The following is a 14,637-nucleotide window of genomic DNA, read 5'->3' as shown; positions in this document are numbered from 1 at the left end:
CATCCACTAATGCCTGTCCCAATTTTTATACTGATGGATCGAAAAATTCTTGTGGTGTCGGCGCTGCTTTTTATTACGAACAGACTCAGTATGCTGAATTGTTTCACTTATCGTCCCACTTTTCTATTTTTTCGGCTGAACTCCTTGCCATACGCCAAACATTACTCTACATCAAACATTCATCCATACAATCTGCTAATATATTCACTGATTCTCTCTCTGTGCTACAAACACTAAAATCTAACAAGTTTACGCTGAACTGGTATGTTTATAACGTCAAACACATCCTCTTCAATTTACACCAATCAGGTGTCCAAATCACCCTCATTTGGATACCTGCACATAAGAACATACCAGGCAATGAACGAGCCGATCGCTTAGCGAAAGAGGCTTCCCTCTTATCTACAACCCCAGCTACATTTTCTGTTCCAGCCACAGATTTCATATCTCTCCTCAAATCACAACAACGACAAACATGGCAAAACACATGGACAACATCTGCATGTCAGAAGGGCAAGTTCTATCATAGTCTCCAACCCATACTACCTACTACTTTCTGGTATCAACACGCCACCTACACTCGTCGTCATATCATCAATATCATACGTCTTCGCTTTAATCATTCCCTTACCCCTCTCTATAAATTTCGATTTCGCTTACAACCGCATCCCATATGCCATTGTGGATCTGTAGATGCTGATATCAATCATCTCTTTTTTTCAATGCCCATTGTATAACTCTCCTCGTCGATGCCTGTACTCCAACTTAATACAATACAATTATCCACTTCCCACGTCAATTGCATGTCTCGTCTACAAGCCCTCTCCCACAATCATACGTATCTTAAATCAGTTCTTAGATCACTCTAATTTACAACTCTAACCCCACTTTCCCACAATACATTGACACTACTTACATATTTCATCATATTCTCATTTATCTCCCGCCCTCCCTAACGCCTCCTCTTCAACCACGACACATAGCTACTGTTTTCTCATCTCCCCCTCCGCCGATCGCGTGTACCTTTTCATTGATGTTCATAACAACACAATATCGCCCCTCTTCCTCTTTTGTTTACGATTTCACCGACACTTTCCCCTCCCTACATCCCCCATATACTTTGCTCAGATCTTTCCTTCCATCCGTCCAAAGTCCTACACTCTCACATATATCCACCCCTCCGTCGTTCCCCTGCCCTCTCCTGCTTGTCCCTTATATGTTGGCCCGGTGTGTATGTTTTGTAGAAGTCGCTGAGACGGCCACTCTAGCGTGAAGATTAGTATACCTTGTGTCCCTGTGCTTTTCCTATATTTCCTAGTCTTGTATACGTAATTCCTCACTTTTAATTGTCTAGGTGATACGTCTTTTCTTGATCTACTTTCAGTGCTTTGAACCCATTTGTGAGTCTGCTGCATGGTCTACTTCCCTCAATCTTCAAGTACTTCGTACTCCGAAAACATTGTCAACTGCATTGGTGTACTACTTTATTGAAATTGTGTGCGTGTGTAGATCTAGTACAAATATTATACAGTATAGTGTCTGGGTGAAATAACGAGCCCAAATAAACTTCACGAACAGAACAGAACAGAACTAATTCTGCATCTGCAGTGTTGGCTGCCCTGGTTGCACATACAAAATTTGGCGGAAAAGCAGGCGTGACTTTGTAGATAAATTTGTGTTAAAGAAAATTCGTGATTTGTTCTTTTAACAGGTTTCTTATCACAGAGTATACGATGAAGCCGGTATTGAATTTAATCGTTGCGGTTTCCTCTAATATGGGAATTGGTGTAAATGGCGACCTTCCTTGGAGATTGAAGTAAGTTTTAATATATAGATTATATTGTAGTTAGTGTGTTTACTTTCCATGGCTCAGGCGGCAGCGCGTCGGCCTTTAACCGCTGGGTTCCCTGGTTCAAATCCCAGTCACTCCATATGAGATTTGTGCTGCACAACGCGGAGGCGCGACAGGTTTCTCTCCGGGCACTCAGGTTTACCCTGTCATCTTTCATTCCAGCAACGCTCTTCTTTATCGTTTCATTTCATCTGTCAGTCATGAATCATTGCCTCATAGGAGTGCGACAGGCCTCGGCAGCCGGCACAATTCCTATCCTCGCCGCAAGATGGGGGCTTCATTGATTCCATCCCTGACCCTGTCATTGACTGCAGGTTTTCATACTTACGGACATTTCAATACGGACCTAACATCAGAATTATAACATGTAATGTGGAAGTCTTGTCGACCGGGCTGGAATAATGATGGAATTTGAATTGCTTTTTTGTTTTTTAACATGTTACATATGTTATCATACAACTCGTGGTACATTTCCAGAAAGATATATTTTAATAGTTCTCAATATGTTTTCAGTTTAACATGGCCAAGCACTCAAGCACTGCGGAGTCTGGCGTTGTTCGACCTGCTTCTGTGGAGACAGGCAACTGATCACGCTTTGCTTTTTCTGACCTGCTGCGGCCACCGTGTCCTTAGGATTTAAAGTTTTCAGGACTGGAAACCAGGCCTTGTTGACCCATTCAGATTCCTTGGTATTGTACAGTTCTCAGCCTGCGTATGAGCAGTAGGTTCCAGTCCCCCCCCCCCGAATCCCCCGGCCGAGCATGGGGCAAGTGGAGCCCCAAATAAGAAGTAAGTGGAAATAACTAAGCATAAGGACGAAGGAAATGAACAACAATAATTACAAATCTTAAAACATCAATAAACAATGTCCCATTTTCCAGGCTTGTCGGCCATATTCCAGGAGGATATAATGATCCCAATGTTTCACCGAAAACTGCACTTTTCATTTTCAACGGTTCTGAATGACTTTGATGTTGCCGAAGCTCCCAGTAGAATGGAGTTGTCACAGTTCCACTCCAGTATATAGTGTGATCAGTCATGGTAGGAGGGTTGCTGATTGGCTGTTCATTGGCCAGTGGAAGCTATGGGTACGCTGCTCGCCTATTGGTCTTCCGTGGTTGGGGTGCAGTCGCAGATTGGCCGTTCTTCGGCCAATGATTTAAGCACTATGGAGCCTGGCGTTGGTCGACCTGCCTTGGTGGAGACAGGCAACTTATTATGCGTTGCTCTTTCTGGCCTGCTGCGGCCACCACGTCCTCAAGATTTTGTTTTCAGTATTGGAAGTCAGGCCTTTTTGAACCATTCAGATACTCCTTGTGGTCTAAACTGTTGGTGTGCTTCACGATTTCAATGCCTTTTCTTTGTAGCCAGGCATGACGAGGCACAGTATTTGACAAGACTTGGGTGTTGCTGTACTGTATGTTGGGGCCTACTAGCAGCGAGTGATGACGTTCTGCTTTTCGCAGCGGACTGTTCTTGTTGTACTTCTTCAGTTGGGTAATGATGCTGTGTTTCATAATTCCTATGTACACCTGGCTGCAGCTGCACGGAATCTTGTAGACACCTGCTGTGGAGAGAGGATGGCGCTTGTCCTTAACAGATCTTAGTAAGTCCTGGATTTTCTTTGGTGGCCTATATATGGTTTGTATCCCATGGGATTTCAGTAGCCTCCCTAGTCTGTCAGTTATCTTCCCAGTATACAGTAGAAAGGCTTTAGTTGCTGGCTGCTCTTATTCTTTCTGTCTGGTTGTTGGATGTCTGGGATGGAGTGCTCGCTGGATATCTCTACGGCTGTATCTGCTAGCACATTGGGTCATATTGAGGTGGCTTAGCTCCTTGTTGAAGTGCTATAGTTGACAAATTCTCCTTTCAGGGTCAGTTAGCGTCTTTATATATACGTTGGAAGTGCGCACAAATGTGCATAGTACAACAAAAGATATAATTTAAATATTATTTGTATTAATACTTAGTTTTGCGTATTCACTTATGGTTTTTGTTCGCTTTGTACGCAGTTCGGTGTGGTAACGATCACACGTCTTTTCACACAGTTGGCATATGCAAGTCTTCATCGGATTGTGGTACACCTTGTTTTTGCAGAGGTGATGATGGAAGCCATGAACAGATAGTCTCTCCGTGTGTTGGTTGGACATCTTTTGCAGATAGCAGTCTGTATAGGTTGGCATGTGGTACACTGTGTCCAAAGTTTAAATTAGCTGTCTTGATTACCAGTACATCAAGGAAAGGGAGTTTTCCTTCACTTTCTGTCTCCATAGTGAATTGGTGAATATTGGTGTTAAGGCTACTTGGATGCTGTAGAAACTGTGCAATGGTTCCTCTCCATGGCTCCAAATTACAAAGGTGTCATCTCTGTAGAGAAGCCCCATCTTAGGTTTCAGTGGTGCGGTCTCGAGTGCTGTTTTCTCAAACTTTTCCATGAAGAAATTTTGCTATCACCAAACTCAGAGGACTGTCCATAGCGACACTGTTGATTTTATAGAAACTGTCATTCTACAGCTAATAACTTGTGGTGATGCAATGGTTGAAAAAGTCAGTGATGTCCTTGGGAAAAAATCTGGGCGATGTGGTCCATTACTCCTTTTCTCGTACTTCAGGGAAGTGTGAGACCACTTCAAAGTTGACAAGTAGGCCTTCGGTTTCCAACTGGATGTTCTTCATCTTTTCCATAAAGTGGTCTGAATCTCTGGCATATACCTGTGTGCCACTGCTTATTGTAGTAAGGTGGTAAGGTGGCCAGATGTTTCGCGATTCTGTAGTTCGTTAATCTAGTAGCATTCACTATGAGCCATAGAGGTACATTGTCCTTATGAATGTTTGAAAAGCCATATAGTTTCTGAGGTGGAGCTTCACTTTTGGAGGTTTCTTTCTGTATATTGTATGGCAGTGATGGCTATTGGTGTTTTGAAGAATCCAGTTAGTTGGATCTTTGGTCAGTCTGCAGTAGGTATCTGTGTTTAAAAGCTCCAACATCTTCGTAGTGTAATGATTATTAGCCACGATGACAGTGGCATTCCCTTTATCTGCGGGAAGAATGAGTACACTCTCGTCCATGTTCAGAGTTTTTATGTCCTTTCTCTTTTGAACTGTGAGGTTGCTCTTTGGTACTCGTGCCCTTTTCAGTACGCATATAACATCTTTGTAATCTGGAGCCACAGAGAGGAATGACTGCAGTGGTTCTACAGCATATGAATAGCATTAACACCAACATTCAGTTCACTAGATGGAGACAGAAAGCGAAGGAAAACTCCCTTTCCTCGATGTTCTGGTAATGAAGACTGCCGATCTAAACTTGGGCCACACAGTGTACTGCAAGCCAACTCATACAGACTGCTATCTGCAAAAGATGTCCAACCACCACTCATGACTAAAATACAGAGTGATAAAAATGCTAGCTGACTATACAAGGAGAATTTATCAGCCGCAGCACTTAACGGAGGAGCTTAGCCACTTCAATATGGCCCGACGTTCTAATGGATACAGCCATAATGATATCCAGTGAGCACTCCATCCCAGACTTCCAACAACCAGGGAGAATAAGAGAAGTGGCTGGCAGCTAAAGTCTTCGTGCTGTATATTGGGAAGATGATTGATCTCACAATAAAAGATAAAATAGTTGAGCAAGTGTCTTCTCTCAAATATCTGGGTACCATCTTGGATGACCAATGTAACTCCAAACGGGAGTTGAGCAGGCCAGGAAACAATTCATTACCATGAAGAAATTCTTTGTGAGGTCAGATCTCAGTCTCCAACTACAAATTCGTATGATCCGCTGCTATATATTTTCTATTCTCCTATATGGATGTGAAGGCTGGACTCTGGATCCAATCATAGAAAAACGTATTGATGCCTTCGAAATGTTCCTGTATCGCCGTCTCTTGCGGATATCCTGGGTAATGAAAATCTCAAATGCCGAGGTCCTTCGTCGGATGAAAAAGCAAAAAGAACTACTGCTCACCATAAAACAGAGGAAAACGCAATATCTAGGACATATCATGAGAGGTGAGAGGTATCAGTTATTACAGCTTATTATCGAAGGGAAGATACAGGGGAAGAGATCTGTTGGGAGAAGAAGAAATTCATGGCTGAAAGACCTTCGAAGATGGCACTGCTGTACTTCAGAAATGGCATTCCATTCTGCGCTGTCAAGATCAGAGCTAGTTACGTGGATCGCCAACCTCCGCTCGGAGACGGCGTCTTGAAGAAGAAGAAGGAGATTGTCTACCCTCATTCGTTTCCAGACTGATTTCACTTTCTCTATCCTAGGACTAGAGATACTTAGTTCACTACAGATCAGATAGTGGCCTCTATCATCGAAAAATCCCTGAAAAACCTGTACATTCCTAACAGACTTCCTGAATTCGAAGTCGGTTAAGATATGGGTCTGGTACACCCTAGCCTTCCATTTGTAGTGGTGAATAGCCTTATGCTTGAAGAATTTATTCGTAACTGCTAAACCCATACTAGCACAGCAAATGCTTCCCATTGCCATTAGTGTCTGTATCTTCCCCAATCACCCTTTTGTATCCTTCAGTTCTATTTCCAACTCTCGCATTGAAATCACCCATTATCACTATCCTATCCTTGCTGTTGGCCCTGACTACGATGTCACTCAATGCTGGTCAGTTCTTGCCTTGGCTTGCCTTTGTGTGGCCTTGTGCTGTACTGAATGTAGTTTGTTGTTTGCTGGGAGTAGCAGTCCTCAGCATTTGCCTGGTGAAAAAATGAGAAACCACAGAAAACCACCTTCAGGGCTGCCGACAGTGGGATTTGAACCCTGTATCTCCTGGATACAAGCTCACAGCTGTGCGCCCCTAACCGCATGGCCAACTCACTCGGTAACTTATGTTCTTGTTGGAATAATTTTTTCTTCAAAAAGGATGTTAAGGTTTTCTGTTATTTCATTTAAAAATTGTTCATATATATAGTATAATATTGAAGGAATCTTCTTTTGGGCGCTATGTTGATATTTTCACTATAATAGAAGAAAAAGTCATAAATAGTGTGAATCTGTTTTGAATCTTTTGAATACAATAGATCCTCATATTAAATTCACGCTTGAATCGGTCTTTTTTTGGTCAATTTAAGTTATTGCTTGGACTTAATGTTAAGTCCAGAAATAATAGCAAGCTTTCGTTCTACATATTCCTAAAAGCTACACAGACTATCAACACCATTAAACATGTTTCATTCCATCCTTTTCACAGACTTGTCCAAATAGTTCTGGTATACTATGAATAAGATTCCATAGAAATTGTATCACCACATTCACTCTCTCCTCAGGACTCAACATAGTCCTTCAAATAAGCTGGAAGATGAGCGATGTGGCTGCTGTAACGTAGTGGTGTTTCTTCTTGAGTACAGTCCGGAGTTTGAAGCGGACTACGTGGAGTCGCAGGGATATGGACCTGAGTTGCTCAGGATCTGTGGTGGATTTATCAGGGTGTGGCGCTGGTCCATCAGTTGCTGTGTCTTGTCCTCTTGGTGCTAGGTGCCTAGTAGATACCATAGGCTCTTGGCCATCCGGGTACTGAATTAGGGCATAATCATTATATCCATCTAGGCGGATAACTTCTTCAACGACTGCCTCAAATTTAGATTGACTATAGAAGCGATGGATTAGTACAGTTCCTGGTTTCAGTAGCCATTGCTACTGCATCGTGGATGGCCAAACATGCGCTTATGAGGAGTAGCATTTGTGGCAGTGCAGAGTAGAGACCGAATGGTGTGTAGCGCTTTTTGAAGTATGGATTCCTATTCGGTGATTGACGAACCTTTATCTTTCAGGGCAACTTGTATTGTTCTCCAGATTATCCCATTAAATTGTTCAGCCTGACTGTGGGTTGTAGGGTGTAGTGTGGCTGGTGGCTACTCCGAACGAAGTACCTGACTGTGGGTTGTAGGGTGTAGTGTGGCTTGTGGCTACTCCGAACGAAGTGAGAAAGTTCTTGAGTTCCTGAGACATAAATGATGAGCCTCGATCCATATGTATGTAGGATGGGGCTCCAAATGTGCTGAAAATTTGAGTTAGGCAGGAGATGACAGTTGAGGCACTCGTGTGACTGCAAGTGAAAGCAAAGGGGAAACAAGAAAATTTGTCAATTACAGTAACGATTTCAAGTCTTAGGAGATTTAAACGTTTAAAAGGGACTGCAGCCTTGAAAAGAAAGCCTTGATGTCTGAAGAACTGAGTCTTTACCTCAGCTCACATCCTGCATGTAGATGTGACACACCGCATATCTTCTGCTGGGAAGATTTTTAATGTGTATTCGATGATCCATTCTTGTGATGCAGGAAGACAAAGAGACAGTAGCTTTTCATAATCTGCATTATGATTGATGGAACCAACTCTCGAGAGGGCGTCAGCAGCTTGGTTAAAGTTGCCTTTGTATACAGTGTCATGAATAAGGGGATAATACAAAATGCCAGTCTTTTATTTTTCCAGGATGTTTTGAATCAAACGTGAAAGTTACAGAGTGCTGGTCTCTGACGAGGTAGAAATGACGGCAACAGGGCATTCATTTTGGGAGAAGGTAGCAGCAATAGTAGAATCGGATGCATCAGTCTCGACTGTAAAGGGGGCATGTTTCTGCTACCAAGCACGGCATTTCTATAGCAGACTTGATATCTTCAAAAATCTCAACAGCAGTGGCAGAGAGAGGTAGTGAGGCCTGGCACAGAGGGTGAATTGTTGACATTTTGATGAGAAGTTTGACACGAAGGGCGAGTAATGTGAGAACATGCCTAGAGCTCTTCTAAGAGACTGGTGGTTACATGGAATAGGATAGTCTCTGAGCGGTTTCAGTCAATCACGATCAGGCCTGATGATCTTATTACCGACTGTATATTCCAAGAACATGATGCATTTTTGTGAGAAGTTGTTTTTCTCAGAGTTGATGTTTAAATTATACTTGGTGACCATTTTAAGGAATTTGTTATGGTTTGCATCATGCTCATCTTGGTTTACTTCACATACTGTGACGTTATTTAGGCAAGCGTAGGTATACTTAAGACCTTCAGCTTGAATGATCTTATCAGTCACTCTCTTGAATGGTGCTACTCCATTTGTCACACCGAAGGGTATTCTGGTGAATTGGAACAATTTTCCACAAGCCTCAAAGCAGTAAAATGGTGATCCTACTTAGGAATAGGTAGCTGATGATAAGCACTGTGTAAATCAATGGTACTGAAAACTTCATATCTTGCCAGCTTTGTAATTATGTCATTGATTTGTGGCAGGGGATAGGCACCTAAAAGGGTCAACTTATCGATAGTCCGAGATTAATTTATTGTGATTATTTGTCGATGTGACATGTACCTGCGATCTCAAAGGGGAAACACTACTCTCAGTTACACCTTCCTTCAATAGTTTGCCAAATTCAGCCGCAATCAATTTTGAATCACTATCAGAATAGCGATGAAATTTAACAAGTATAGGTTTACAATCAGAAGATTAGTTAGAAAAGAGTACAGCAGGCTTAACTTTGGCTGCTGATAGTCCACAAATAAGGACAGGGGCTTTGGCACCTCCGAAGTCGAACTGGGCAGAGGAGTGCATCTTCATTAAGTCACAACCAATTATCAGATCGCAGCAGAGGTTAGGCAGGATTGACAATACTATTCTTGAACAATGGTGTCCACACATTTTAATATCTATGATACATTGACTAATGATTTTAGCTTTTTGAGTGGTAGAAGCAAGACCCACTTCTACCGAGGTAGAATTAATTTTTTAATTCAGTTCTCAGATCAGCTCAGATCACTACCAGCGTCAAGCATGCCCGAAATAGAATGTCCATTAATTATCACATCATTTTTAACCTTACATAGTTGAGAAGGTACAGAGCAAGACGTGATCATTGACAATGGGGCAGTTTGTTTGATTTGTTAGGTTTAACAGAGATAGACCTACAAACTGTAGCTCAGTGTTCATGTTTTCCACAGGAACTGCAAATGGAATCTTTGCCAGACCATCTGTTGCTGGGATGCCTATGTAAATTACAAAAGTTGCATTTAGAGAGTGATTGTTTACTTTACGAGACACATCTGTACCACCAACAGCATTAATTGAGGGCCAAGCATTGTCGTATAAGTGAGAGTGCAATTGAGCCTGTTCTAAAGAAAGTGCTTGAGTGTAAGCACGCGAAAGGGAAAGCGTTGTGTTCTCTAACAAGCATTGACGAATAACAGAACTGACTAATCCCCTAATAAATGCATCTCTTATAAAGTCATTGCAATTAGTTTCAGCAGTCACGGCTTTAACTCTTTCATTGCTAGGTTTATTACATGTATGTGCTTCCTCTGTGCTGGTTTTTTTCCCAAGAATATGAAAATGAAAACCCACTGCCTGTTTCCCGTCATTTGACCGGGTCAGGAATGGAATGAATGAAGCCCCCATCTAGCGGCGAGGATAGGAACTGTGTTGACTGCCGAAGTCAGTCGCACTTCTCTGGGGCAATGATTAATGACTGACAGATGAAATGAAATGATATGGAGAGTGTTGCTAAAATGAAAGATGACAGGGAAAGCCGGAGTACCCGGAGAAAAATCTGTCCCACCTCCGCTTTGTCCGGCACAAATCTCACATGGGGAGACTGGGATTTGAACTACGGAACCCAGCGGTGAGAGGCCGGCGCGCTGCCACCTGAACCACCAAGAATATGCGATTATTTAAAAAAAATAGCTTTAATAGTTAACTGACATTTTTAGATAATAAATTGAAATTAAGCATAAATTTTCATTGATGATAATGTTCAAAGTCAAAAAATGGACATTACTGTGGTATTGTTCAAAACATGGTATGGTTGTCCCATAACGTTTTTTTGGCTTATCATGAGCATTTTAAGTGCAAAAAAAGAAATTCATTCACATTCACATCATTCCACTTCTGAAGTCTGTTCATTGGTATGCTCCACAATAACCTGTGCCAGTGCAGAACTGAACCAAAAAAAAAAAAAAAAACATTTTCAGGGAATCATCTCTAGCACCTGAATTGCGTGAAAAGAAATTGTGAAGTATTGGAGTGTACTGACCAGCAATTCAAGAAAATGATGATGACTTATTTATTTATTTCTGTTTCACTGGTGGAGGTAGACTGTTTTCACCTTCATCTTCCTCATTGGTGTCATTGTCATTGTCCGCATCATCACTGTCACTTTCTGTCACAACATCTCTTAACATCATATTCACAGTCACTTTCATTGTCCAGAAAGTCATTATCTGTGTCACTATCAACTAAAAACATTTCATTATTGCCAAGGCATCTCTTCTTTTACGGCGCAGCGCTAGGAAACAAACTCCTAACCTATATAAATACGAGGAAGTGTAAACTATCTCTCCTTTAGAACTTCTCTGATCTTCTGGCGCAACATTTGAACTGATTGTTGTGTGTGTCCTCCGCATCGCAAGCTCTGCGCCTACAAGCTCCGCAACCCGCCGCAGCACCGAAGTTTCTAGCAGTTACGAGGTGTCTTTACTGTGCCTGGCACGCTCACCGCTCACCAATGACGTCAGCCAGCGATATATAAGGAGCTTCGTTCCGAGCCTCTCCAGGACTACCCCAATGTTTGACGACCAGACCACACCGCAAGTCAGACACGGAGGCATTCCTCTTAAAAACGTGTTTTGAACAGGTGGACAAATTGCTGGCCGTGAGGTGTCACCTCTGAACATTGCCTCATTATCCTGATCCCCGTAGCCACGTCGAGCCCCGAGTATAGCATTCTGCTACTCCCTTTACTCCTCGCCAGTGCTCCGACGTCCACCTTAGCATTCTGCTATTTGAATAAATTAATGCAAGTTCCTTGCAAGTATAAACCTAGTACCAGCATTCTACCTCTCTCTACAAGTTACGCTTGTAATTTCACAGAAGATAGTTTTCGACTATCAGGACAATTTATTAGTGAAACAGACTATCTCCTCAAGATAGAACTAAGTGTATATAGAACTCTCGTATTGTATAATTGTACATATGCAACAGACATTCAATTTAAGATTTAATTTCAACATTAACTGCGTGCATTCAAACAAGTTTCAAGAAGAATTCAGTTTTATTTCTTATATAAACTTATATTGTATCAAATCATTGAAACAATAAACTTTATGTTGTGTCACTGTATACCAAGTTCCTTGTATACAACACTGATCAGTGGCTGATCGTATTTTTACGGGCTTAGGAAAGAGCGTTGCACGAAAACATAAATTTGGGTTTAGCATGGGAGGCTCGTCATCGCTTAATATATATTTACGGGTTTAGCATTGATCGGGTTAAATTATCTCTATTGAGAATTCTTAGCGATTCTAGATAGTGGTCAATTGATTTGTTAGGTTGTTGCCGCCGAGTAAAGAGTTGATGTCTAGCGAATTTTTCGTTTACCAGCTTGACATATAAAGTCTTAACAATAGGCATTGTGTCATTATAAGAACAGCAACGACTTACGTGTTCGTAGATGGAAGGAGAAATATAGTTAAATAGCAGACGGAGCTTTTGCTCTTCTGTTACTTCCGGAAATTCTCTTAAGAAGTTTTGGAATGTTTGGGACCAATGATTCCAGTAAGTTGTGGCTGTCCGTGAATTCGGATCTAAGTCGAGTATTATTGGCTTCAGGTGGTGCTCCATGAGATCTGCTTAATAAATTGTTATGAGTGAAAATGACTACCTTTAAACAAATCTCAGCATACAGTTATGAGACTCATTTATGCAATAGATGAATTAGAGTAACAGTAAGTCGAACATGTCCAAAGAGTTCTGGTATACTATGAACAAAATTCCATAGAGCATGTATCACCACGGATTTCAATCATAATTTTGCTTCCTATCAATTACTACAGCCAGGGCGAGTAGATAAACAAGTGTTGGAACTTCCATAAGGCTCCGTAATCCAGAGAAGTTAGTTCCCTCATTTAATCTGAACGAGTAGCATTTGAAAGCAATAGTGTGTGTTTGCATGTGAATTTGAGTGGTGTTATTAAATGCAGTCAGTATCATGCCAGGATGTTTTATGTTAGGATGTAAATTGTAAGGCACATCAATTCTAAGGTTTTCTAAAGATGAATGTCAATTGTGGTAGGTCTGGCATTTCATAGGACCCTTGGTGTGCATGGCTTCGAAAACAGAGAAGTACCTGAAATATTTACACGTGATACTAGCAACGTTTCCGGTGCTATTTATTTTTCTAATCTCCTTTTGCGTCGGCCTATATGGGCTCTTCGTACCATGAAAGGAATTCGTTCGCAGTTCACTGTTATTGACCACAAGCTATCTTCAAGCAAAAGATAAGATCAATGGGATGGGATGAAAGACTGTGAAGAAAGGAGGTAAAGGGAAATATTCAAGAACAGATAAGGGACACTATTTCACTAACAGATATCAAACCAAGTTTAGTCCAATAGATGTCAGTTATAATGATAACAGTTCAACTAGAGCAGGCAATAATCAAGTGTATTATTATTTATGTGGCTGTTCGATTCACAGAACAGCAAACAAACTTGTACCAAGTGATGAGTGCGTGTGAAATCGTTTGAATATGATCCTGAAACTCATTGTCCCCTTAGTGAAGTAAGCGTTCCTTCCAAATTACGAGTTTTTAGGAGTAGTGACTCTAAATGTCTCAAATATTCTTTGTTAGCCTTCTATAAGTTGCTGAGACATGTAGACGTTAAAATGGAAGAAAAGCTAAAAAGGAGAAGACCCGACATATTTTCAGACTGTGTGAATATGACGTAAGGGGCCCTTAGCTGAGTCCTGGCATTGCTTCCACTTATTTGTGCCAGGCTCCTCACTTTCATCTATCCTATACGATCTCCCTTGGTCAAATCTGGTTCTTAGGTATCGAGGCCTAGGGACTCTTTCATTTTCACTCCCTTTGTGGCTCATGTCTTTCTTTGGCCGATGTCTTCATTTTTCGAAGTGCCGGATCCCTTCCATTTTTCTTTTCCTCTCTGGGTAGTGTTATTAGAGGATGGTTGCCTAGTTGTACTTCCCCTTAAAACAACAACCACCTCCACCACCACCACCACCACCGCCGCCGCCGCCGCCGCCACCGTTTTCTTTTGTTTCTTTCTGCTTTCTGCCCCATGGTCTCCAACCCATGCTCCAAAATTGAGAGCCCCTGGGGCTCTTACGACAGGCAGAAGATACCGTGGGTGTTATTCTACTGCCCCCACCCACAGGGGGCAGTTGTGAGAACAAATGAAAGTAGTGATGATGATGATGTGCAAGTTGACTTAAAGCAACCTGACTTGGAAGATGAGGCCACTGAAATGCTCAATGAGAAGAGTTTGGGCTGTGTAAATAATGTGTGTAGTGCAGAAGTAGGACACTGGGTTCTTGCAAAATAGACAACTAAAATATATCTTACCGGGCGAGTTGGCCATGCGCGTAGAGGCGCGCGGCTGTGAGCTTGCATCCGGGAGATAGTAGGTTCGAATCCCACTATCGGCAGCCCTGAAAATGGTTTTCCGTGGTTTCCCATTTTCACACCAGGCAAATGCTGGGGCTGTACCTTAATTAAGGCCACGGCCGCTTCCTTTCAACTCCTAGGCCTTTCCTATCCCATCGTCGCCATAAGACCTATCTGTGTCGGTGCGACGTAAAGCCCCTAGCAAAAAAAAAAAATATATATATATATCTTCATTCTCCTTCAGTCTTTCAATAGCCCCTTCTGAAGTTATAACTTCACCTTCTCCACAAACTTTTTTTCAACCAGGGGATGACTTAGGTGCCTGTTCAAGCCTAATGTGATCTAGAAGCAGTTCTTCAAATTAAATTT

General features: G+C 41.9%; 1 protein-coding gene across 1 annotated transcript in view; it reads left to right on the top strand.

The window, feature by feature from the left end:
- Window positions 1–1,620: 1,620 nt before the first annotated feature.
- Window positions 1,621–14,637, top strand: part of Dhfr (dihydrofolate reductase) — a 143,205-nt gene continuing 130,188 nt past the window's right edge. The window contains exon 1 of the mRNA XM_067147224.2: window positions 1,621–1,816. Coding sequence (XP_067003325.1) covers window positions 1,734–1,816 — 83 coding nt within the window. The 5' untranslated portion in view covers window positions 1,621–1,733. The remainder of the gene's footprint in view (window positions 1,817–14,637) is intronic.

This window comes from Anabrus simplex, chromosome 5 (genome assembly GCF_040414725.1).
Source record: "Anabrus simplex isolate iqAnaSimp1 chromosome 5, ASM4041472v1, whole genome shotgun sequence".
In the NCBI taxonomy this organism is placed as follows: domain Eukaryota; kingdom Metazoa; phylum Arthropoda; class Insecta; order Orthoptera; family Tettigoniidae; genus Anabrus; species Anabrus simplex.
The sequence above is the reverse complement of the archived record's forward strand: the minus strand, read 5'-3'. Positions and strand labels throughout refer to the sequence as shown.